Here is a 24,074-nt window from a genome sequence, read left to right as displayed (position 1 = left end):
CTCGCACCGCTCCGTACCGTGCACGTACAACGTATACGTGTCGCACGTATACCTGTCATGGATTCCGAGGATCGACCGCGGCCGCCGCGGGCACGCGTGATCGCGCGATTCCCTGCGTGAGAGTGATCGCGCATCGCACGCAGGCACGCACGTATCTCTACGCACCCACCCACGCACGCACGCACGCACGCACGCACGCACGCACGCACGCACGCACGTACGCACGTCTCGATTCGCCGAACGGAGAGACGGTGGTTGACGTGCACGAGGAAGCGCAATCGGACGGGACCGTCGTCGCCGTCGCCGTCGCCACCGCCGTGGACTAGGCGTCGTCGTTGTCGTCGTAGTCATCGTCACCATCGTCCTCGTTGTCGCTGTTGTCATCGTCGATCATGAGCGTCGCGATACCGTCGCGCGGAGGAGGGTGCCGTTGTCGCCGCTACCACTGCTATTGGTGAACGAGTTGCTAGTTGGAGAAACGCCCGGGAGAGACGCGCCGACGCGACAGACACCACGCACCGGGAAGCGCGGCGTGCCGAAATGATCATCCTCATCGGCGACGGGCCTTCTGTTCTCATACGAAACACGCATCCCGTGAGTATTTCCTCATATCTCTCTTTCTTTCTCCTCCTCCCCCCTCTCTCTCTCTTTTTCTCTGCGCGTTATTAAATAATCTGGAGCATTTTCATCCCCTGGTAATTGGAGAGCCGCGGGAAGAACGACGTATAAAGAATCGGTTGGGAGAACGACGAAAGCGTGTGCGTATTCGCCAACGACGTCGCGACGTCGCCGTCGCGTTCGTTGATTTCGCCCGTCCGCGTGGCGGCTTTATGGTCGCCGCTATTTTTAGCGCATACCGTGGCAACTCGCGGCCCGCCACCCGCGAGGGAGGAATCTCGCGCGTTGTCCGCTCGCACGTGCGGTGAACGTATGGCCCGTATGCCGAGGCGGAGGATCCGCGCGAGAATCGCGACACGGGCACGTTCCTCCGCGTCGACGGTGGCTGGAACTTTTGGCGGGAATACTCTATTGGATTGTCGAGTGCGAAAATTGCTTTGCAGCATGACACATTCGTGCGAGTTTGATCGATCCGAGGGAGCAATTAAGTTTTATTAATCGAGACCTCATTGCGACGCCGTCTCCAATGCTCATTCTGCTCGGGGCATATTTCTGAAAAAGTTTGAATTAACGTTAAATGTCCCAAGTGAAAAACTATAAGATGGCAAATATATATGCTGATATACACGAAGAAATTTTAGTACGTTTATAATAAATAAATGTAATTTAAATCAGTTTTTTAACGATTTATTTAATATTTAATAATAAACATTTATTTTTCAATTATATCGTCTTTTCTGCTTCTGTCTGTAATTTGAGATCTGTTTTAAAAATTTGGCAAGAATTATATCTTGTGGCATCTAATCTCAAATATTTTATAATGACTTTTAAGTTGCTTTAAATATTTATAGTCGTTAATCTTTGGTAACATAAATACATAAATTTGAAAATTTGGAATTCAATAGTCATAAATATACTTTAAAGCACACGCGTCACGCTATTTCACGAATTTTACATAATTTCGATGGTGTTTTTATCTCTCAAGGACGAGTATATTTTTGAAAGATAATGTTTGTTGGAAAAATCGAAGTCATATTCGTGCTTTAAAAGAGCCTTGCGTGTAAATTCGATATCTTATCGCTTCTGTAATAAATTTAATTTCCGAGGCAATAGATATGGGAAATAAATATGGGCAATAGATATGGGAAATAAATTGTCATATTTTCAATTTCTCAGGAACAAATCGATTTAGAAGTAAGCTAAATCTCTAATAAGCATTTATCAAATTCTACACTACAAAATAATTTTACTTTAGAAATATCTACATATTTATTTTAATATTATACATTGCATATAGAATTTATATATGTATATTTATATATGTAAATAAGATTATCTTTTCTGATTCCTTGCTTAATCCTTGCTGAAAAAATTTAAAACTTATATAATGCTTAAAGATCTCAAGCATTAAAAATATTAGAGATCATTCTCGCTTTTCCACGACAATCTTGGCTTAATTTACGTTTCTATTCCCTTTTCTTTCTTTATTAATGTTATGTACTAAAATTTTTTACTAATTTCATGTACTAAAATAACGACAATTTGGCAATGATTAATTCTTTAATTTAAGAAATTCTTTCATAATGCAAACATTACAAACATTAATATGCGACGTAATCCCTTCTAACAGCAACTATGTTGTAGATATTCCTTTAAGGGCTGAAAGATCCTCGTGAAGGATAATATTTTCAGAACACAAGGTTAATCCCTTGGTCTTACTGCCTTGACTTATTGAAGCAAGAACTCTTTTCTCAAGTCTTCTTGCTGTGCAAAGACTCTCTGATCGATGTAAAGGATGGCGAAAAATGAAAAATTTATTTAACAGCTTTTGTATAACGAGTCTCATGGTTATTGTGGAAAGAAAATAATAAGTATTGAGTTTACAATCGAGTGTATGTACGTTTGATAAGCAAGAAAAAAAGTTCAATGGCATGCGCGATATCGATACAATATCAATGTACGTTCCGTCAAACTAGTTTCACTATCACGATGAGCTCACCGTAATCAGTTGTTATCAAGAGTGACGTGCCATGCGTTTCCTGCCACCTGGGATTCTGATGGCACGTTCGAAAACGATAGTAGGAACTAGCATAACTAGAAACTAGTATAACGCATAGAAACATCACTTTAGAATATCTCAGATTCCTAACTAACTGTTTCGAAACTGACGTTCACTTTCGGATACAACGCTACGGCTTTTGACACCCGTATCAAAAGCCATATGTATTGTTAATTACATTACCTATCCATTGTTTAACATATCTTACTAGATATGTTTTGATATATTTTCCACAATTTTCCAGTAAAGAATTGTTTAGACATACATATGTATAACAGTTGTTATATAAAATAATTAAAAATATATTCGATGAGTAATTATCAAAATTATGAAAACTATCTGTTGAATTCACCGTTAGGAAATTATTTTGCTACAATATCTTTTTCAATTTTGTCTTTTTTTTTCCGTTACCCTTCCTCACATAAAAGATTTACGATATGAAATTTTTTAATGAGATTCTTTAAGTGATTAATGGAAGAAAATTCTCTAGCGAAGTTCGATCGATACTTTTTCAGTCGATCCTTTTAGCTACTTTTTAGCTTGCCTCATTCGCACTCGTTCTTTAATACCGTAACTTCATAAACGTCAAACAAGCGTGGCGATTTTGCTTTTGAAAGGTGTGTGTGTGTGTGTGTGTGTGTGTGTGTGTGTGTGTGTGTGTGTGTGCAACCTGTATGGGTGCCTGGAAAATCGATCGATCTAAACGTGGACGTAGTTACCTACTTACGATTTTCTAGTTAACGGTATCAACATGAAACTGACAGTCTAAAAAATTCTACACTCGTCCCGAAAGCGCGGTGGGCGGGAAATGCGTCGTATTTACTATCCTCTTTATTCATATGTTATTGACGTAGATTTAGATTTTATTCATCGGCTTTTATTCTTTCTCATTCACGTCATTTTTGACATGTTAGATTTTATTCTACGCGAAGAGGTATTAGCGAAGAGAGAATTATTTCTGCAATGCTTTTGTATGAATGAATTTAATCAAGTCAGAAAATGACTTTTGTTTTTTTTATACAACACATGAGACATACTTTTTAACGTAAAAACTTTTTTTGCATTAATTTTTATGCACTGTCTTTTTTTTTTTTAACGTAATGCTTTAATCATCTTTATTAATTTAACTTGGAAAACATGGTTTGCAAATCATAAATCCTGGGATTACACATGACGTACATGGCGTGGCTAAGGATTATGAGTGACAGGCATAATCCACAGTGTGTATTAACAGATACATTTAATTTTGCTCATAAAGAGGAAACAGTTTGGTCTTTAAAAGAAAATTTTATTATTTCTCATATATTCGTTTGCGTGACACCAATACCCAAATAGAATATATAATTTCTGTTTATTAAGTTTAAAAAAGTCGTGTAAATATCACTTGGCAATTGTATAAGAAAACATTCTTTATTATCACTTTTTTTCACGTTATTTTATTACACAATCATTTTACTGAAGTTTACAAAAAAAGCCACAAAAAGCCAAGGACATTATGTGAATGGAAATTTATGTTTTGTTAACTATCCTCGCGCTGTTTAAAAACGTCCGTAACGCTCGTAAGATGATTCGAGCCTTCAAGGAAGTCTCGTGGAGCATATTTTCAGCGGTTTCTCCGAGCTGTATCGAGTTGTATCTCCAATTTTCGCTCGATTCGTGACCGGCGGTTAACTCGGCGGTTTCGCTCGCGAGAACTCGAGAGACGAACTCGAGGCTCGCCCGAATTTAAAACCCGCAACAATCTAATCTCGCAATAATCGAAGGAGATACGTAAGTCTAGACGGTAAAAGTTGTGTGCTCGAGACGAGTGCCGCAAGATAGTAACGGGCGGGCATCCTCCGCGTGTGAATGCACCGGCGACGCGACGGTTCTATTATTATTGCACGTGCCGTTGTACGCCGGCAGATATTCGCTACGCGCGCGCTCGATACGGCTCCGTACATGAATGACCGCGATATTTACTCGCCTTTAACATTCACCCCGCATATTTAATGCCTATCGAAGGCACGCCAAGCGAGTGACATTAATTCTCACTAAAATACATACGGCGCGCGTTTATCCATCGCGGACGCGGAAACGCTTGACGAATTGCATCGGTATCCGGGCGGTATCGCGATCGCGTTTCTGTGATTTCGAAAAAAATCTCGAAGCGAGAGGCGGACGACTTTCGATTATTCGTGACGTATCTCATTTTTTATGGGTGATTGATAACGCGTATTCTTATGGCAGAGATGTGTTTGTCGTTGTTTACCAATTTCCGACTGGGTAGACATTATTTATGTTTAAATTATATAACACATTTATAATTTTTTTATAAAATTCGAATACGCAATACGGAAGGTGAAAGGATCTGCTTATTTCTACCGCTTCTACGCGATAGACATCGCCAGGGTTTTTTTTCGAGTTAGTTTATCGTTATATGTGGAAATTGGCAACGATGTACTTCTGTTTGCCGAACAGATTCATGACGCTGGCGGCCAAGAAATGCATTTATGACAATGCATAGCAACCTAACTAGTTCTGCGGACTCCACAAAGACGAACAGTCTTGTTGCTTCACGTGAAAACCCTTGTGCACTTAAATGAAAATAAATATATGGATATTTGCCAGACGATTCTTTGATAATTTTGATTTTACTTTCTATCTTACGTTTGACTAAAAGGATCTAAAACTGTTCTCTCTACAAAGATTAATCAATGTGATAACTTACACATATTTTGGATATTTAAAAGATTCTCCTATCTTTTTTATCTGAAATTATTGATATAATAATAGTTTGGAGTTTCAAATACTCGAATGCTGTTTGTTCCTCCATTTTGTATAATCAATATGGCAGATTATGAAAATGCACAACGCATTTAAACGTTTTTAGCATTAGGAAAATATTAAATCTTTACAATATTTATGTTAAGACTCATTATTATTTGTTAAATATCATGAAGAAATAAATCACGAATGCACAACATTTGTTTTTCGGAATTTAAAGAACTCTATAAAATCTATTAAGAAATATCTTGACTATCTAGTGATTTTCAATGCCACAAATTTCTCTCTCTCTCTCTCTCTCTCTCTCTCTCTCTCTCTCTCTCTCTCTCCCTCCCTCTCTCTCTCTTTCACAATGTATCACGGAGTATCGCGACACGGTCACAAATGATACTGAACAAAAGCCATCCAATTTTAAATCGCGATTCCTTCGAGATCTCCTGTTGCTACAAGCTCGGAAATCTGGAAAATAAGTTCCTTCGCTCAAGCGGACCGAGAAAATGAGAAAATTACAGTAGATTTTAAACTAGAATGACTAGATCTTTAAATCACAATAAAATCGAGGTCAACATAAAATGTTTCGCCCATTCTGTGTCATAAACATACGTCATAATATTTTAAATCTTAACTTTTTTACGTCGCAAAATAAAACAAACTATGCCAATTTACACTGGTAAATATTACCGATGTAAAAATATTTCTACAACAGGCCGTAAATTATACAAATTGTTAAACAAATTTCATTAAAGGAATTACTTTTCTTTTCTTAAGCGACGGTTTAACATTAATTAATCTGTCGTTTAAAGCAAAGTCATCCAGCGATGATGAGTCTTTCAGCTAAATTTTTTTAGACAAGATCGATCGATCTTCCGTTATAAGTGTGAAAGATATTCGCTACGTTGAAAAAGCGGGGCATATTAGAGTATTGAATGTGCAACGGGCCATTATCTAAAAGCCAGCAGCTTCTGAAACCCGACCTTAGTTTAAATCGCGCATACGTCCGCTACTTTGACATCGAGGTGGTGTACCGCGAGAGAGCTGCCTTATTGAAGGAGAGGCAGAGAGTCGTCGGGTTGTGACGCTTGTTGACGGTGTCGGCAGAAATAATCCCATCGATTCGCCTTCCGGAAGAAGCCACGCCGGTACGCTCGGGCTCGGGCGGTTACGGAACGAGAGCGGGCGTGTAGATCCGCATCAGGGTGGCGGCGCGGTGATGGGCGCGGGTGGGTAGGATCATCCCTTAAAACGACAGCTTTAATATCAGCCTGGATGTGTTTGTGCGCGCAGGAAGAGCGGGTGGCAGCGGACGGGTGGGAGCTTTAAGAGCCGGAGAACGTGTCGTGCTGGAGAACGACACGCTTAACGTCGCCGTCGCCGTCGTCGTTGTCGACGACCAGGCGGGAAGGGAGTGCGCTCTCTCGCATTCGACGAGGACGCATCGCGGGGAATCGCGCGACAAAAATGAGGCAGGTAGTCGTGCTGGAGCCAGCAGGCAGCGTCCTGGTGATCAGACAGACCTCCCTGGGTGGCGGTGGCGTCGCCACCACTGGGAATGTCAACTCCAGCCCAACGGGCACCAACGACACCCACGCCTTGGTCAATCACGCCGCTGTCTCTACGATCGCCTCCAACGATCACAACCAGAACAGGATAGTCGTGGTGCGCTCGTCTACCTCATCCACCTGCATGACCAGCTCGGTGAGAATGTCGCTCGACCTTTACACGTGTTTAACCGACGAACCGCGAGTCATAGAACCGTCGTAGGGATGGTTTAGCTTGTTCACTGGCCCTTGCCCATGTTTACTTTACGAGTCTGTTATAACATGATTCTGGTTATACGTCAACTAAGCTAGAAATTGAATCCGTTACGCTAGCGTTTTACTTTTGCGAGTTAACGCTTGCAGGAAAAACAAATCGTGGCGTAGAGTTATGGAGATTAATTCGACATTTGAGTAGAACTCACAGTCGAGCGCTTGATATTGTTCTAGAAATTTTTGCTCCATGAATTATCATTAATTTACACGCGCGACCGCGTTTCTCGGTAAAAAGTATTATTCACTTTATATCAAATACGAGACAGCTGTTTCCGTTGATATAACGTAGATATCCAATACGGGACGGCAAATCGATTAATTAATTCTCATTCGTGAGCTGCTATCTGGTAAATTATCTACCGATGTTACTTCTACGATTTAGCTATTACATTAAACGTGAAAGTCGTATTAGGAAAGTTTTTGCTAAAAATGTGTCGGCGGTAAAAGGTCAAATGATCGCTGAACGCGGGGTCGAAGATGCGGGGAAAGAGAGTTGAAAGAGACAGATTGTCTCTCTACCTCCGTTGGCATAGGACGAACGTCTTCGGGAAGGATCCCAGTTAGTCTCGCAACAAAGTACTTGCAGAATAAAAGACTTGCCTTTCCAGTCGGTGCAGCGCGAGAGAAAAAAAAAAACACTGCCGCCTATATAGCTTTACAATACGAAACGAGACAACTTCAATTATAGCTGGGAATGGGTGGCAGGTGGTACCACGAGCCTCGCCTCGCCTCGTTCCAATGTAAAGGGTTAAAGAGGATAGATCGCTCTTCGTGGTGAAGGACGTTTCACCATGATTCAGTGTCACGATTTCACGCAAGTTCCACATTATTTGCATGTCTTTATCAATGACATGCATTATCATCTACAATAAAACTGATCAACAATCACGTTTGTTTAAAACTTTAGGTACTTTTGTTTATTTTTAAAATAACTTTAAAGCTCTCTTAATAAAGATTAGAGAGTCATCGAAAGGTACATTCTATTTTTATTTTTTTGTTTTTTTAGGAGTCTTTCTAGTGTTTCTATTTAATTATTACAAATTTATTTATTGGATAAAGCACTTAATTATCTCTTTATTAATATTTCCTTTGGCTCTTACGATCAATAAAATAGCTGAAATAGTCTATAAATACCGGTGAGAGACCGCAATTTATGATCGCTTTGTGTGCCGTTTAGGCCGACAATCATGCATCGACCAACGGCAATAGCAACATCAACGTTAACACGAACATTAATGGGAACTCGGGCAGCATCAGCTGCAAGCCTTCGTCGAAGGTCGGAATTGGCGGCGGTACCTGCAAGCTGAATGACAGGAACGATTACCTACGGAACGAACACAAGAGCCAGGACGGAGTTAGCAACAGCAACGAGACGAACCCTGCCGCTGGATGTCGTCCAAGGACGAGCAAGGAAGCCGCACATGAGAACGTTGCCTCCGACAGGAAGCCCGATGGCGCGGATCCCATCTCTCGTAAGTACTTCCGCTATCACTCACCTGCATCTTTGACAACTCCCGAGCGATCGCCTCGTAAATTATTTACCCTATATACATCTGGTTCAGACACATGAAATGTCCTCGTATCTTCGGTATGACGAATGTTAAGGCTAGATTAATATAGCGGAAGAGATGAGAACAACCGATGTCGGTTTATATCCCAAGGCTGGAAGGGGATATTAAACAGGTAAATGAGCTGCTCGATAATTAATGGGAAAGCAGAGTTGCCTGTGTGTTGGCGTTAGAAACGTCAGAAAACTATTTTTAATTTTAATCGTTTAATGGAAGCACAAGCCGACGTTATTGCATATCAGCATTAACGTCGCGGTCGCGGAGTTTTCGTGATTGTTGTGTCGTTAGGAAAAGTTTTCGAGCTCGCTTGTCTAAGGCAGCTTTAAGTAGTTTCTTGAAAATTATGGCGCTCTCGCACGAAGAGAGCTAAACGGAGAAGCGGGCGAAGAATTAGTCCCGCGCGCTGAGACTCGAAGAAAATCGCAATGAAGTTTAAAACAAACCTCCCCGACGTTTTAAAGCGAACGGTTACAGCAGAACGCACGAGAACCGGTGGCACCGGAACGGAGAGAAGCCTGACCAAAGTTTCCACTCATCACGATGGAAACGGAAACTGCACACAAACTGCACTCGAGTTTCGCACAGAACTGACTTTGGCACCCGTAAACCACGCGATTAGCAGCGAGTGACTGTATGAGGGAACGATAAACTATCGGCCCTACAACTTTTACACTTTTACACTTTTTGTGCCTTCCTCGTGCGAATCGGAATTAAAGAGCAGTAATACCTCAGAGCTATTAACATACGGATAATTGAACGAGATAAGAATAAGACTAGCTAAAAAATTCGTAAGTCAAATTGGACTTGCGGAAAGGGATTTGAGGATAAAGCGGAAATGTAGGTGGGTATCAATCGAATCACGGATCACCAAATATTTCAATATCTTTTTTGAATCACAAAATCTTTTCCATTAACATGGATTAAATGAAATCTCTGTATAATATTTTCGAATTTTGATATCTTTAATTATTTAAATTGTGTGTAAATAAATATTCGAATCATCGAATTTCGTGGAGCTTTTATATCTTTGATCATCTATATTACTGAATCTGGCGCTTTAATTTTCAAATATTTCAATGGAAAATTGATTTGTATTTTGAATCTGTATGTGTGTACGTGCGCGTGCGTGTATGTACATGTGCAAAACTCATATGTGCAATTGACGTTGCGACGCAACGTTGTAACGTCATTTTTCTACGTAACTGAATCACCGCACTTTTTATACCTTGCTAAATTGTTTCATGCAGTTGCAAAAGTTGAATTTAGTTAGCCATTGTACATCGGGAAATAGTGGTCCGCGTACAACTGTTACACGTTGATCCTTGATAATACGCGATGTCGATACGATATTTTTTGCGCGATACGCCGTCATGCATCGATAGCTCGGGAATAAAAACAGAATGTAGTTGAAAACCGAATGCCAGGAGCAAATATCCACAATTCATCGAGCGGGATTACTCCTTTCCTTTTCTGAGAGATTGCGAAAACAGAAATGATCGATATGCGCTGAGGACCCTTCCATGAAGGAGGGCTTTAAAGCTCCTCATCCTTAAATCGTCCTACTTATCGTCGTTATACATACGTTTTTCATGAATTGTGATCTTCTCTAAGGTGGAAATTATTGATCCGCATTACGAAAAGACTACGTGGAAGGCATGGCAATGGCGAATATACAATGTGGCCTCAACTTCTATATGGAATAATGCATATTATCTAGTTACAAGATTTTCGTGATCTTGATATAATTTCATGAAAAACTTTTAAATAATTTTGCAGCGGAAATGCAAAAGTTACGCAACTTCATTATATAACTTAATTATTAATTTTATCATTTAACTTTTATCCTTTCGGGGTAGATATCGCATATTGACGCAACTTGTGCTGCTTCTGCACGGAGTATACCGGAAGTAACGCACAAGTACAATCGCAAAACTTTCCGACGTGGGATTTCCATTAAGGTTGCCATTATTTTTTCTGGAAAACAAATTTTCCCGCTGTGTGCGATTTCGTCATGTTTCCTGCTCTTGCATCTCGAAGACTTTGCCTGGCTTTGTGTATCCACCCACATTCGTCTATTCTGCCGCGGAAAGAGATTTCGATTCATTTCCAGAATTGACTGTGTACACATAGGCGAAGATGCACATGCATTTCGACTCGCGTGGCATAGCTGCTAAGCGACTGCAGATTCCTTTATTCTTCGGACAACGTTTTTTTTTCCCCCATAATGGGCACTCGTGCGTGAATCCGATTCCGAAATATAAATAGAAAGAACGAGTTGTGTGTGCTGCGAAAAGAAAGAGAAAGAAAAAAAAAAGAAAAGAGAAGCCTGCGGAAAGTAATTACTGTTTGACGTGCGGAAAGTACAAGACGCGGATCCTAGCACTAAAACGTCGTCGCGCAAATTTCGGGATGACAGTTTTTATGAGAGCCAAGTTCTAACGACGTAACAAAACTCGACGACAACTCGCCAAAGCAGTTAGCCATGGTTGTGCAGGAGGGGAAAAAAAAGGAAATCGACCGCGTATTGCAACTTTATGTTTAATGCAGTTAATACAAAGTTTGATCGAAATTTTAATTGAAAATGTAGGCAAACGTTTCATTTTAACTTCCAATACAAATCACGTTTGGCGTTTTATAGAAATATTTATCTGGTGAAAATTCGATCATTGTATTAGATTAAAAAAAATACGAACGTTGTCGAAATAATAGCACTTTTTTCTTGCTAACTGATTAAAAGTTTTATAAGCTTGAATTATTAAGTCTAGAAAGAGATCTGAAAATAGATATATAGATAATTGTAATGACAAATATTATTGGAACTATTTATCTGAGTATTTAATAACTTTATATTTACCTATCTCTTCTCTCTTCCTCTCTCTCTCTCGATTTCTGAAAATCAATATGCGAATTATTCTTTGATGTTCCTGATATTCTTGTAAAAGTTTGATGAATGTGCTTAGCTAGGCGTTTTCTGTATCGTGACTCCAGCTTTTGTGACGTACGAGACCTTCTCTATCGTGTACCTTATTTATTGCCGACCTTGTTATTTATTGTTAGTGCCACATAGGCCGAGAAAGTTTCTCTTAGAATCTATGGTTTTCCGATCGTGCGCAGACTTTAACTCTTCGTAGTTCACAGCACTTTTTTCTGAGTTGTTCTAAATGAAATGATCAAAAATGAATGATTAAAATTTTTGCGAAAAAATATTAAAAATTAACAAAGTATTTCTATTTATGAATAGTAATTATTTTGTTTATAAACAAAAATTGCAGAATATACACTGTATAAAAATGACCAAACTTCTAATTAAAAATATATAAAAAAATTTAACTTTATAAAAACACAACACATACTAATATAACTAAATAACTAATTTAAGAACTAAATAGTTCTAAAAGACTAATTATTAAATATTTATTTTAAATTTGTAATTTTGACTGTGGAAGATTCATTATTTTATGAATGAATATTATTTTATGAATGAATATTATTTTATGAATGAATATTATATATCATTAAAGAAAATTAGAATAAAAAGTAGATTAAAGAAAAAAATTTATCTAATTGTTATTATATTTTTTATTCATTTTTAGGAATAATAAGTATAACAACAATATAAAATGAGATATATATTTTTTATTTTTGTTCAAAATAAAGTTTTACACAGATAACATATATTTGTTAATATTTTGAATAAAAAAATACAGTAAAATCAACAGAATCATGATCTATAGTACAATATAACGGGCGAGCTTTGAAATATTCTGTATTTTTCTTGTCACTACCCCAAATATGGTTCTTCCTTATCGACGCAAAATTTCATCCCCGGAATCTCTCGCGTTGTCGTCCAGAACACCGACATCGTAACGTTTCATTCGTGCTTTCAAAGAAATGCATCCCGACGGGAAAGTACCCCCGGCGACACGGGGTAATTCGTAGTTCCGGCAATATCCGCCAGAGCGGCGATCGTGCGGCCTCCACCTCCCTCTCACCGTATATGCACCCTTTTCATCGCCATCCCCTCGCTCCGGCAACCCCTTTTATTCACGTGACTTAACATCCATGGGCATCCTCTGGCCTATCCCGTTCCTATCCTGATCTATCCGATTGCCTATCCGGTGATTAGATTCTGGTATCGACCTTCTCGAGAGAAAAGCGGGCTCTTGCCCACAGGAACGCTTCTCATTTAATCTCGGTGCCCTTCATCGTTGCCACGACTTTTGGTCTCTTCTTATGAAAGACTCTAAATCTGATGTTTCGCATGTGAGGATAGGATCTGATAACTCTGGAACGGCGAGTCTCGTCGTGGCCTGGCAGGAAGTGTATCAAACTTATTCGACGAATCAGGACTTGAGTTCCTTCGGACCTGGCAATCTTATTGATTGTCTTAGTTCTCCTGCCACGTTTACTCACTCACTCACTCACTCACTCATTCTCTCTCTCTCTCTCTCTCTCTCTCTCTCTCTCTCTGCTCCCTCTCTCTTTTTCTTTCCCTCCTCCCCCTCTCCCTTTTCTCTTTTTTATTTTATATCTCTGCCTCGCTCTTTGCTTTCGTCTTTCTCTTTCTCGTTATTTTCCATTCCCATACCTCCTGTCTATACCTCCTGTCGTCTATCCCTTCCACAATCCTCTCTCGTAAACCAACCTTCTCTATCTATCTTACCATCACATCCGCTACCACATCGACAACGAGCTATCGTCGACGACTAACGACCAGCGACTTATGTGTCCGGTCAGTTTCGATCCCTCCTCACGAAAAAACCCGGGGTGAAGAACTGCCTACATGTCGCACGGAGAGGGGGAAGCTCGAAGGAAGGGAGAAAGATAAAGAGAGATGACAAGGGTGGAAAGAGGAAACGATGAACGGTGGATTGCAAGAGGGTGGTTGGACACAATCCCCGAGCCGACATTCTATTTAAAGCGCGGGGTGGTAGCAGAGCCAGCTAGCTAGCTAGCTAGCTAGCTGACTGGTAATTTACGAGCTTTTACCAAAAAGTTGGACACCTCGGGATGGCTCCACACTTTGACACGTGACCCACTTTTATTGGGTTACGTAATTGATCGCCCCGCGCCTGCCTCGTGTTAACGCGACCTCCCTTCTCCTCTCTATCCCTTTTGTCCCGTCATAATTCTAGCCCTTCTTCTTCCTCTTCTTGCGCGATTCTTCTTCGACCCTTTTCGTCAATCCCTCAAAAAGCGCTCACCATGTAATCGCTGAGGGCTAACATATGCCCATATATCGTTACTGGTTTTATAAAGGAAGATAAATATGAGAATTAATAAGGGTGAAAAATGACATAATTTAAAGAGATTATATCTTTTAATTTTATATTTGTTATCAACATATCTGTTATCAATTATCCTTTTTAAAAACAGGAATAACAGAAACCGAATAGAATACATAATACAAAGAATAATGTAATGATTATTAAATATATAACGATCATTGGTAATTTAATAGAATTTACTTTCAGAATTAAAGTTATAATGCGCAATGATTATAAGGGCCATTGAGATAATTGCTGGATATTATTTATAGCAAAATAAATTAACTCGTACAATTATAAAATGGAGATTATTATGTATATAGTTATGTAATACAATATAAAATTTATAACGTTTAATGTATTTAAAATTCTATATATCGGATTCGGATTTCATATATCGGATTAATTCACTTTTTCAAAGTCATTAATTAATATTTTATAAATATAGATTGGTAGGTGGACCGTTGGAAATTAGTAAACTATAGCGATAGCGATACATTAAACGTGAGAACGGAGGAAATTATCAAAATCTGACCAATCTCTGTACGCTGGCGTGAACGTCGCGTCTCTATTATCTGCTTCTAAGTCCATTAATGGCTAACGTTATCAGCGTTAGACGGTGTTAGAGCGCGGAGCACATTGTTCGCGCTAAGCTGGAGTGCCGTTTTCAGAATTTAGCGACATGCGATCGGAGAGACCCAGTTACTCGTTTCCGCGCGTTTCCCAATTCAACGCTGGGCTAACTATTAAACTCCGTACCGTTCCTCGCGTACTATATTCCAAAGCATTTTACCGTGGGCTATTTTCGGAGTCGAGTTGAAAAGGGAAAGGGAGGCATGTTGAAAAATAATAAAGAATACGAATAAATCAGCGACCGGGGGCACGCCACTAATTGTTATGCGTAATTCTACTCTCTCGCATGATCAATCAGACTGTCGGGTAAAGGGTTGCGTGTACACGTTTTAACATTCAAAATTTAACTCCGCGTGTGGCAGAAAGTCGCAGTGTATCCCTTCGTATGTGTGTATGGTCTGTGTCGTGTGATACCATCTCGGTGAACGCGAATTGTTGTCGTGACACCCTAATACATTTCGAGCTTATTCCTGTGCCACATTTAAACGAGCTCTCACCACGTTATCGCCCCCTAATAAACGAGAATTGATTTGACGAAAAGTCGATTTTAAATTTCAAAGAATGGGAATATAAATGTATGCGGAAGAAATGTATTTAGCGTTGGTTTTTCGTTTGTTTGAACGTTATTCATGCAGATCTTCCGAGAAAGTCATGAAATTCAACACGAAGAACCTTGGTTAGGTCTTGCAACAAAAAGATCGGCGCGTGCATGAATATGCATGTTCCCTAAACTATTTCGGTTACTTTGGAGCTATTTAGAGATATGGTATGTGAGGCCACGAAGAAACAGAGAGAGAAAGAGAGAGAGAGAGAGAGAGAGAGAAGCTTATAGAGCGCATTTAAGGGGAGATTCTAAACCGTTAGGTCAGGCAACCCATTTGCTAATACAAATGACGAGGCTAATTGTCGTGATTATATCTTAGTGTATGCTATTAATTTAATCACTATTAATTTATTTGCACTCCAGCTTAGTGTACAAACAGTGTGATGATTACAGCTATTATTTAACGCTGCGAGTTGTCTACAAGATGCAAGAAGATGTAAATTTTATATCAACATTTAATAGGATTCTCCAAAATAAAAAGATGATAATTAGAAAAAGGGTTGACTCAGGCGCGGAATTAAATGCGTAATATAAATAATGCATTGTATTATGTATGTTAAATAAAGTTGTACGTTTATATTGTGTATTTAGTTCCGCGAATAATTCTAGTCCTTTTTCTAGTTATCGTCTTTTGATATTAATGTCTTTTCCATTATTTTTATAGTATTTACACAGTATATTTTTAAAATATAAATAACAGCAGAATTGTTAAAAGGTGTTAAACAACAAAGGTCGATTTTTACAATGTCAGATTGAACAATTTCATTTTATATGCAATAAAAGTTTGCCGAAGACAGGTTGTTGGCAGATTTATTCGCATTCGCGGCTCGGATGTTCAATAACGTTGCACGTCACGTTTTCGTGGTGAAGTATCGTCGCGTGAGAATGAGAGATTTCGGCAGTAATACGGTATTTTTTAACTATATAGAATGACAAATTACATTACTTAAGTGTTTGTCATGTTGGTCGCACGTGGAGCAATAACTCTTTTCGCTAGAGAAATATTTCCGCTAATTTAAACAATAAGAGAAAAACTTTTCGATATTGTACAGGGATTAAACTTTCATCCGTCCCTCTCAGAATAATTACATGCAACTTGGAAAAAAAAAATTGAAAATATATTTTATATGTAAGTATGCATACAAGAATTATTAATTCAGGATTTATACATGCAAACAAAAGATATTTCCCATACACAAGTTTGACTAATTCACGTAATGTCTCTCGATGCAATTTTTATAAGGATCTTTTGTGCCTCCTGCCGCCTAAATCATGACGGATGATGGAGAATTATTGCTTCGCCATGTATATCGTCGCTTTACTTCGGCGTGCCGTTGTTTTTGCCGTAGAAAACCGTCAGTCCCGTTGCCGTTTGCGAAACCCGTGGCGTTTTTTGTATCGCGGCTGCCATAAATCAGAGCGAAACAAAATAGGCTATATGTAACGCTCCGTTTCGATGGTCGAGCGGATATCACGGAGCCGCGGCAAGGCGCGGCTGAACTCGGCACGGACCCAAAAATTAGTTGGCGGATCGGCTCCAAGGAGCACAATCGTAATCATTTCTGACCGTATGTCGAATAGAGTTAGAAATCGTCTCGCACGTGCGTTCTACTTCCACCTACGCGATTCGCGAACGGTAGAAACGTGTGTAATCGCGAATGATGCATGTAGCTTAATGCGTGTTTACTTTGTCAACAGTCGAATCGTCAGCGGCGTGTATGAGAAGTTTAACGGTGCGCGACATGGATGTGGAAGTCGCTGCGAAGCTTACGTTTGCGGGATAAACATGTTTTTAAACTGATATAGACACCGTGTGTTACTCTTTCAACAAACTGAACGACGTAATCACGCCAATAATATTATTTGCAACGAATGTAATTCTGTTAAATTGTGGAATTATTGGAAAAATTAGAACATCTACGCATCACGAGAGCGAACGTCTCGTGATGCGTAGATGTCTCGTGAACGCGATGAAACTGCGCCGTATTGTGAAAATCCATGGTGCAGATTGGATTCGAATATGAAGTATCAGTGACCCCGATATGATACACGGAAGCAAATAAATCGGGGATGGCCTCGGGCTCTCGTTGAGGGTCGGAAGGCCGAGAGGGCACGAGCTTGTTTCATTTCGACGATACGAGATTCGCTCGATTACCAGGCAGCGGATAAATTATGAGCTTAACGCGACAGAAATCGCATGCGAAATCGGAAGCTATCCGGACGGATCTGTACGCAAACTGATCGAATTTCAAAATTCAAATCCTTCACCATAAAGAAATTAGTGTCGAGTAACTTCGGACAGATATACTTTCTAGTTTTTTGAAACAGTAGTATGAAATAGTAATTTAAACAAAACTGAAGCGAGAAACAAGTATATGCTAGTTTTCATATATAATTATAGTACTATTCTATTATTCGCAGAGTTAAAGTAATAACAACGTTTCAGATTACCTTCGCAAATGATTTGCATTAAAATCTTTCACTTTCATTTTTTGAGTAAACATGATATTGTTATAATTATATCATAACTATTTTTTCTTAGATTATGTTTTCATCGCAGAAAAAAATTAGGAAATGCATCATTACTCGTATGTTACATCGAGGCATCGCTCATCCGTGTACACAACATGTACCCTCGGGGTCGCGTTCACCAATTTAGCGAGGCTCTAAAGCTACGTGCCCGCCATACAGGCGCGCTTAAATCCATATAAATACCCGGGCTCATGAATCTATCCATTAATCAGATTGGCGATAGGGGCTCGACGCCTGAGTGATTTCCACCCCTCTGCCATCCCCGGTATGTTTCCTTTTTCTTCCGCGAGCCTCTTCGCAGGAATACCTCCAGTACGGCTGGCTCCAGAGGTCACTGGAAGGTGGCAGCACTTCCATTAAAATTCGACACGAACCTTCTGCAAGAATTCGATGTATGTATGTTATATACGTACATATACACATCATATATACATATACATGTGTGTGTGTATGTGTGTGTGTGTGTGTGTGTGTGTGTGTGTATATATATATATATACACATATGTACACACCGTGCGCTAGATACCAGTGAAACGTACAATTCCCGAGTGCAGGGATTCATGTGTATAGGTGCGAAGTCGGGGAGGACTTGGCTTGCGTTTCGTGGATTGTGAGAGGAATATCGTTTAGTCGCCGTTCTGCCCACCCTCTTAGAGCAAAGGATTGAGGCGACGTGTGCGGAAATGCCGGAGCCAATTTCGATTGCCCGTTGTGGCTCCTGCTGCTTACGATGACGTTTCCAGTGTCCGCTAACGAATCTCCGTAATTGCGCAGATTTATTTCCACCATTCTTTTATTTTCCTCATACGATGATGCGAATTTTGAAAATACACGCCATTATTTCTTTTTCTAATAATTAACAGATACGATCGATTACTTGTAACTCCCTTAAATCTCTTTTGAAGTTGAAATGATCTTTTTGATCCTTTTGAATCCAGTCCTGTTAAAATCTCATTAGAACTGAAATATCTATTTAAGATAAGGAGAGAAAATGTACATGTTACATGAGACGTTTGTTCCTTCATTTATAACTTAAAGAGTAACATCGGTCGCTATTTCCTTGTTTGTCACCTTTCTGTTGATATAAATCTCGCGCTATTGTTCAGTTGTTTGGCAGTTTTAAGCTACCTTCGCGATAAAACGTCGAGTAAAACGTTTGATCGTTCCAGTGTACTTCCGTGCGTTTACGGTCGCGATTCGAATAATGCATAATCCTGTGACTTCCTCGAACACGGGAAACGCGCATGCATCGCCACACCGGACGGCCTTAAAGAATCGTGCGGTTTTCTTTAACGTTGTCGGTATAGCGAGTTTATCTGCACTGACGAATTATTCGCGCAACCACGGGAGATGCTGCAGCATCAAGTAAGTTTACAATTTTCGCGAGCTTGCATGCTAACGATGCTCTTCATATGGTTTGTCATGAACCTTATCTATACAACTGTGTAAAGTTTACACTGTAAAGTAACTTAGCCGCAGCTGACATTACACGTTTCAACGTTCGCCTACGTAATTTGATCCTCTTGTTCTGTGCATTGTAACTTTAAACTTCTGTAAATTAACTCTATTAATAGTTTGATTAATCAGAATATACAAGGTACAAAAAAAAATGCGTAAAAAGATGTTTCGTTTAGTTAAAGATTTAAATTGATGCTACATTTATTATTTGATCGTATGTTTAATTCTCGTTGATTTCGTTTATCGCATGAATAATTCCATCTTTCAACACATGCCACTTTGAACCGTTGCAAGTCGTTACTTTGCCATTTCCTCTTTCAAATCTAAGCGTATCGCGTTCAAGGTTACGCTCCGCATGCAAATTCGCGATTACTTCGCGCAACTCTCGTCCATCTCTCTAGCGAAACTGCCGCAAATTTATCGGCTTCGAGACGAAAGAGAGGCGCGAAACGAATGTACGTACGAGCGTCGATTTGTCGACGGTTGAGAATTATTTCGAATGCGAGCGTGGATCGAATCCGCGGTAGGTCGGACGATTATCTCGCGAGAACGATCAACGAAGAGCGTTCTGTTTCCGCAACGACAAACGGGGTGTCCCCGAACGTAATTTTCTCGTCGCGTAATGTGTTACGCCTCGACATTAATTTGCATCCTCGGTAATCCTTAATTTACAACCCCAACGAGTTTCACGGGGATAGGTAGTCAGCCAGTTAGGTAGGTAGATAGGTAGGTAGGTAGGTAGGTAGATAGGTAACGAACAGCGCACCATCGGTAGTTTGGCACAGGAATTGGCACGGTGGTGCACCCACATTGCCAAGTGTAAAAGTGGTAAGTAGACGTAGATACACGGAGGAGTTCGCAAGAGAAAGAGAGAGAAAATGAGAGAGATAGAGGATGAGGGGATAACAACGGTGCAAGAAGGCCGAGGAGGGTAGGTGGCGATCGAGGGGTTGGCGAGGGTGAGATTCGGCAGACATCGTGCACAAGGGACAGGGTTGGGGACAGGAGTAAGGGCTGTGGCTGGGGCCGGATAGTCGGGAGAGAAAGAAAGAGAGAGAACGATTATCCTCACGGGTGGGTTGATGATGGTGGTAGTGGTGGTGGTGGTGGGCGCTGGTGGGGCTGGTAGGGCTGGTAGGGGCTGGAGAACTCCGGGACAGTGTGTGGAGGGGACCTCGCACAGAGAGGGATGAAGAAGAGGAAGAGAGGAGCGAGCGGAGGGACGGAGGTCGAGAGTCGAGGGCTGCCTCACTCTGCGGCTCCCGCCGCTCGGGAGCAGACACGCGGGGCCAAAAGACTAATTTGAACTATTTTATTAACAAAAACAAAAACATTACATATTTGTAAATAACACTACTAACAATTGTAAACACGAAACAGCAACAACAGGAACAACACATTTCTCCTAAGGACTCTCTTTTCTTAAATCTTACCTTACACCCGTAAGACAACCGCCTGTAAAAAGAAAGAAAAGAAGGAAGGAAAGAAGGAAGACAGGAAGTGAAAAAAAAACGCGCGCGATCGGACAGAGAAAGAGATAGAGTGAAAGAGAGAGCGGGAAAGGATAGGAGCGAGAAGAAAAGAGCGAGACGTACGACGAGGTAATCCTGTTTTTTTTTTTTTTTTTCAAAGCAGACGTGTAATAGAAACGCACACTCAAGCAATACACAGTAAAGAAGAACAAGTTACAAAAGAATCGAATGATAGAAAAATTATCTATTTTCTAAAGTTATTCCTCAGTCGGAGTTATTCCTCAGTGCGCGGCGCGACGGAAGTGAAGAGGACGAGCCGAAAGTCGTTAGAGAGAGAGAGAAAGAGAGAGAGAGAGAGGGAGAGAGGGAGAGAGAGAGAGAGAGAGAAAGAGAGGGAAGGCGAGAGAGAAAGAGAGAGTGAGAGAGAGGGAGAGGGATCGCGAAAGGCGAGATCGTAAAAGAGAGCACGCGTCGGCTGCTACGGGACGGGATAATCGCATTTTAAGTTCTCTCTGTACTGTGTGACCCTTACATTATTTTGTCCCTCCGATGGGGACAGGTTCAGTGTTGTAACTTAGGATATAAGAAGGTTAAAAGAGCTCCGGAGCGCACAACAAAAAGAGAGAAGGGAGAAAGAAAGGGAGAAAAAGAGGGAGCAAGGGAAGATTGGATTTTTCGAAGAGAGAAGAGAAAGGAACTCGGAAGGAAAAGAATAATGTGTGGATTATAAACGTATTCACGTCAAAAAGCGTTCACGAGAACGAAAAGAGAGGGATCGGGATCGCGAACAGCAATCAACGGAGGACGGAGGAAAGGGACATTCATGAAGAAGGATGGCTCCGGGCGTCGTGTAGAGATACAGTGGAGCTCCAATTTTTTATATTAGAAAAGAATCTAACAAAAAAGCGTGAAAGAGAGAGCGAAAGCGAGAGAGCAAGAGAGAGAAAGAGAGCGAGAGAGAGAGCGAGCGAGAGAGAGAGAGAGAGAGAGACTCGGAGAATCAAGAAGAGTGCGAAAAAAGAGCGGGAGATCGATCCTGTTCGTGTTTCCGCGTGCACTTCCACGTGTGTCCTTCGATACGACGAAACTGCGAAGAACTTCGATCGTTCGAGATCTACACAGAGGAAAGATTCAAAAGACGGGGAAGCGAAACAGCAGAGCGTGACACGCTTGTGACACTATCGATCGATATCCGGTCTCGAATAACATAATCCAACTCGCGTGTACGCTCCTTTGGGGGATATGTCCTGCCGTTCCAGAGGGAGTCGTCGTCATCCGGGAGCGCAACCTTCGCAACGCCGAGGACAACGTCAATCCGAGTGCCGTCCCTGCGTCCTGGACTCCGCGACCGGCAAGCTGTCCTGACGAAAAGAGGACCGTCCCCCCAGCTCGTCCCGAACAAAGCAGCGTGATCATCAGCGGACAGCAATCATATCAGATACGCGATCGTCCCCCAAGCACGCGGACCCGTCGCAGATAAGGGTCCGTTCGGGGATGCCCGCCAGGGCTCAGCTACGCTCCCGTCTCGCGTACGTTGAAGGACGATGACGATCGGCCAAGACGATCGGTAAGATCCAAGCAGCGCGAGCACGCGCCAGCATCACGGAGATGGCGGGCTACAATCATTCGAATCCACAGCGTGTCGTCTACCACGCGACCTACCCGACGCCCCTCGCCCCAAGTGAGTTTATCTGCTGTTTATGCACCCCGTGTAAAGAATCCCGCAATAATTTTTACATGACGCGTCGCTCGTTAGATCACGCGATCACACGTGAAATAATTTTTCCCGTTTTATAATGGGAATTGGAATTTATTCAACATTATTGTCGGTTGAGAATGGGATGGGAGGAACGAGATATTAGACGAGAGGTTTTAAAAATTATCCTTCATCGTTTCTCATTTTATAACACGAAGCTAAACTAATCTGCAAGTTTTCAGAGGAACGAGAAATTTTTTGCCCTTTTCACTTCTTCCTTCGCCAGGGAATTATTAAATAAGACTCAACGGTGCGCGTCGTCAAAGGATCTTATTTCATTTCAGCAAATTTAATTCAAAGATTTGCGTGGTGAAATCTAGAATTTTGAAGTTTATAAATGATTTTAATTTGTAATTCATTTATTAATTTTATGTCTTTGATTAAAAGCCATCAAAAATTTCTGCTATTATAGTATAATATTTATGCTCTCTTTTATCAGCTAGGATTATAAAATTAATGTATGAAATATTTGTGGTGTACTTGCAATGTAATAATTTTTAATGAAATATATCATCGCAAGATTATATTTTTAATCAAATAGACTATCATTTTGCTTTTATAAAATCTATAGTGAATCGCGGTGAATACACATTTAAGTATACTTATGATTGAAAGTTTGGCTAATGGCACTTAGTTTCAGCGAGTTTCGCGAATCAATGAATATTTCATAAGCCATAAGCGAACGTAGGCTAAGCATCGTTAAATAAATAATTGAAACTCTTTGATACTTTTTAATGAACTTTAGGTACATTTAAAGATAAAAAAACTTATGAAAAAAACTTTATATTTACTCCATAATTCTATGTCTATTCTATAATTTCTCTAATTATACAAATCTATAAGGAATATAAAAAGTAAGCTATTGAGCAATTGTATCGTATCGCTTGATAATATGATATGATGACGTGCTGGATTTTTAAATCCGCCAACTGTGCGAAGAAATTTTAACGAATTTTTAAAGGAAGAAACGCATTTGAGTACTAAACTTATTCCGGCAGCTAATTAAATCATAACAAGGTTACCGTGAATTATGCGATCATAAAAACTTCCTAATCACGATCGTGACTTAGGTTTATATAACACAATTTTTGTCGTTTCAGAAAAATACGGCAAGCCACATTTGTCCTCGTTTCAGTTATTATTCCTTGCCAACACGCAGTAGTTATTATTTTTTTTTTTTTACGGATGTTCCGTGCGTGTAACATAGGTGTGTATTTATGATAAAAGTTTCTGCTTCCGGAACTGTTACACACAGGTTGTATCAGATGGATGAAATTTGTTATCTCAACAGCAACTTTATTCCTTACTTTGATTGTATCAATTCAATTTTACATAATGAATTGCATAGAAAGTGTTTGATTACAATGGTAGAATTTGTAATCATATTTATAAAAAGGATCGCACTTTGAGAAACGTACGACGCATGATATTACCGCATATATCACGCGGAATAGCACAGATGTTCTATGCGTAATATCAATAATATCGAGAGGAAACGCAAGCGCTGTGAAACGGAAGCATTTTGTCAAG

At 40.3% G+C, this 24,074-nt stretch overlaps 1 protein-coding gene and 1 long non-coding RNA gene across 7 annotated transcripts in view; one reads left to right on the top strand and one right to left on the bottom strand.

The window, feature by feature from the left end:
- Camta (Calmodulin-binding transcription activator) overlaps positions 1-24,074 on the top strand; it is a 48,322-nt gene continuing 24,248 nt past the window's right edge. For 2 of the 5 annotated variants that reach the window (XM_089076982.1, XM_011638181.3), the window contains exons 1-3: positions 1-594; positions 6,728-7,138; positions 8,432-8,726. In XM_089076982.1, the coding sequence (XP_088933108.1) occupies positions 6,902-7,138; positions 8,432-8,726 (532 nt within the window). In that variant the 5' untranslated portion in view covers positions 1-594; positions 6,728-6,901. Of the gene's footprint in view, positions 595-6,727; positions 7,139-8,431; positions 8,727-20,545; positions 22,470-24,074 lie in introns of those variants that run through there. The other 3 variants (XM_025218191.2, XM_089076983.1, XM_089076984.1) reach the window with 3 other exon arrangements.
- On the bottom strand, positions 11,345-13,913 carry LOC148936708 (uncharacterized). Of its 2 annotated transcripts, XR_016139301.1 has the most exons (3): positions 12,605-13,913; positions 11,677-11,979; positions 11,345-11,595 (listed from the first exon to the last, which is right to left on the bottom strand). It is a non-coding gene; the product is annotated as an uncharacterized LOC148936708 (long non-coding RNA). The 2 variants fall into 2 exon arrangements; XR_016139300.1 differs by having other exon boundaries at positions 11,345-11,979.

Source organism: Pogonomyrmex barbatus, unplaced genomic scaffold, assembly GCF_055798465.1.
Source record: "Pogonomyrmex barbatus isolate J1 unplaced genomic scaffold, ASM5579846v1 scaffold2, whole genome shotgun sequence".
In the NCBI taxonomy this organism is placed as follows: Eukaryota; Metazoa; Arthropoda; class Insecta; order Hymenoptera; family Formicidae; genus Pogonomyrmex; species Pogonomyrmex barbatus.
Note: the sequence above shows the minus strand (reverse complement) of the source record. Positions and strands in the feature narration are given on the sequence as shown.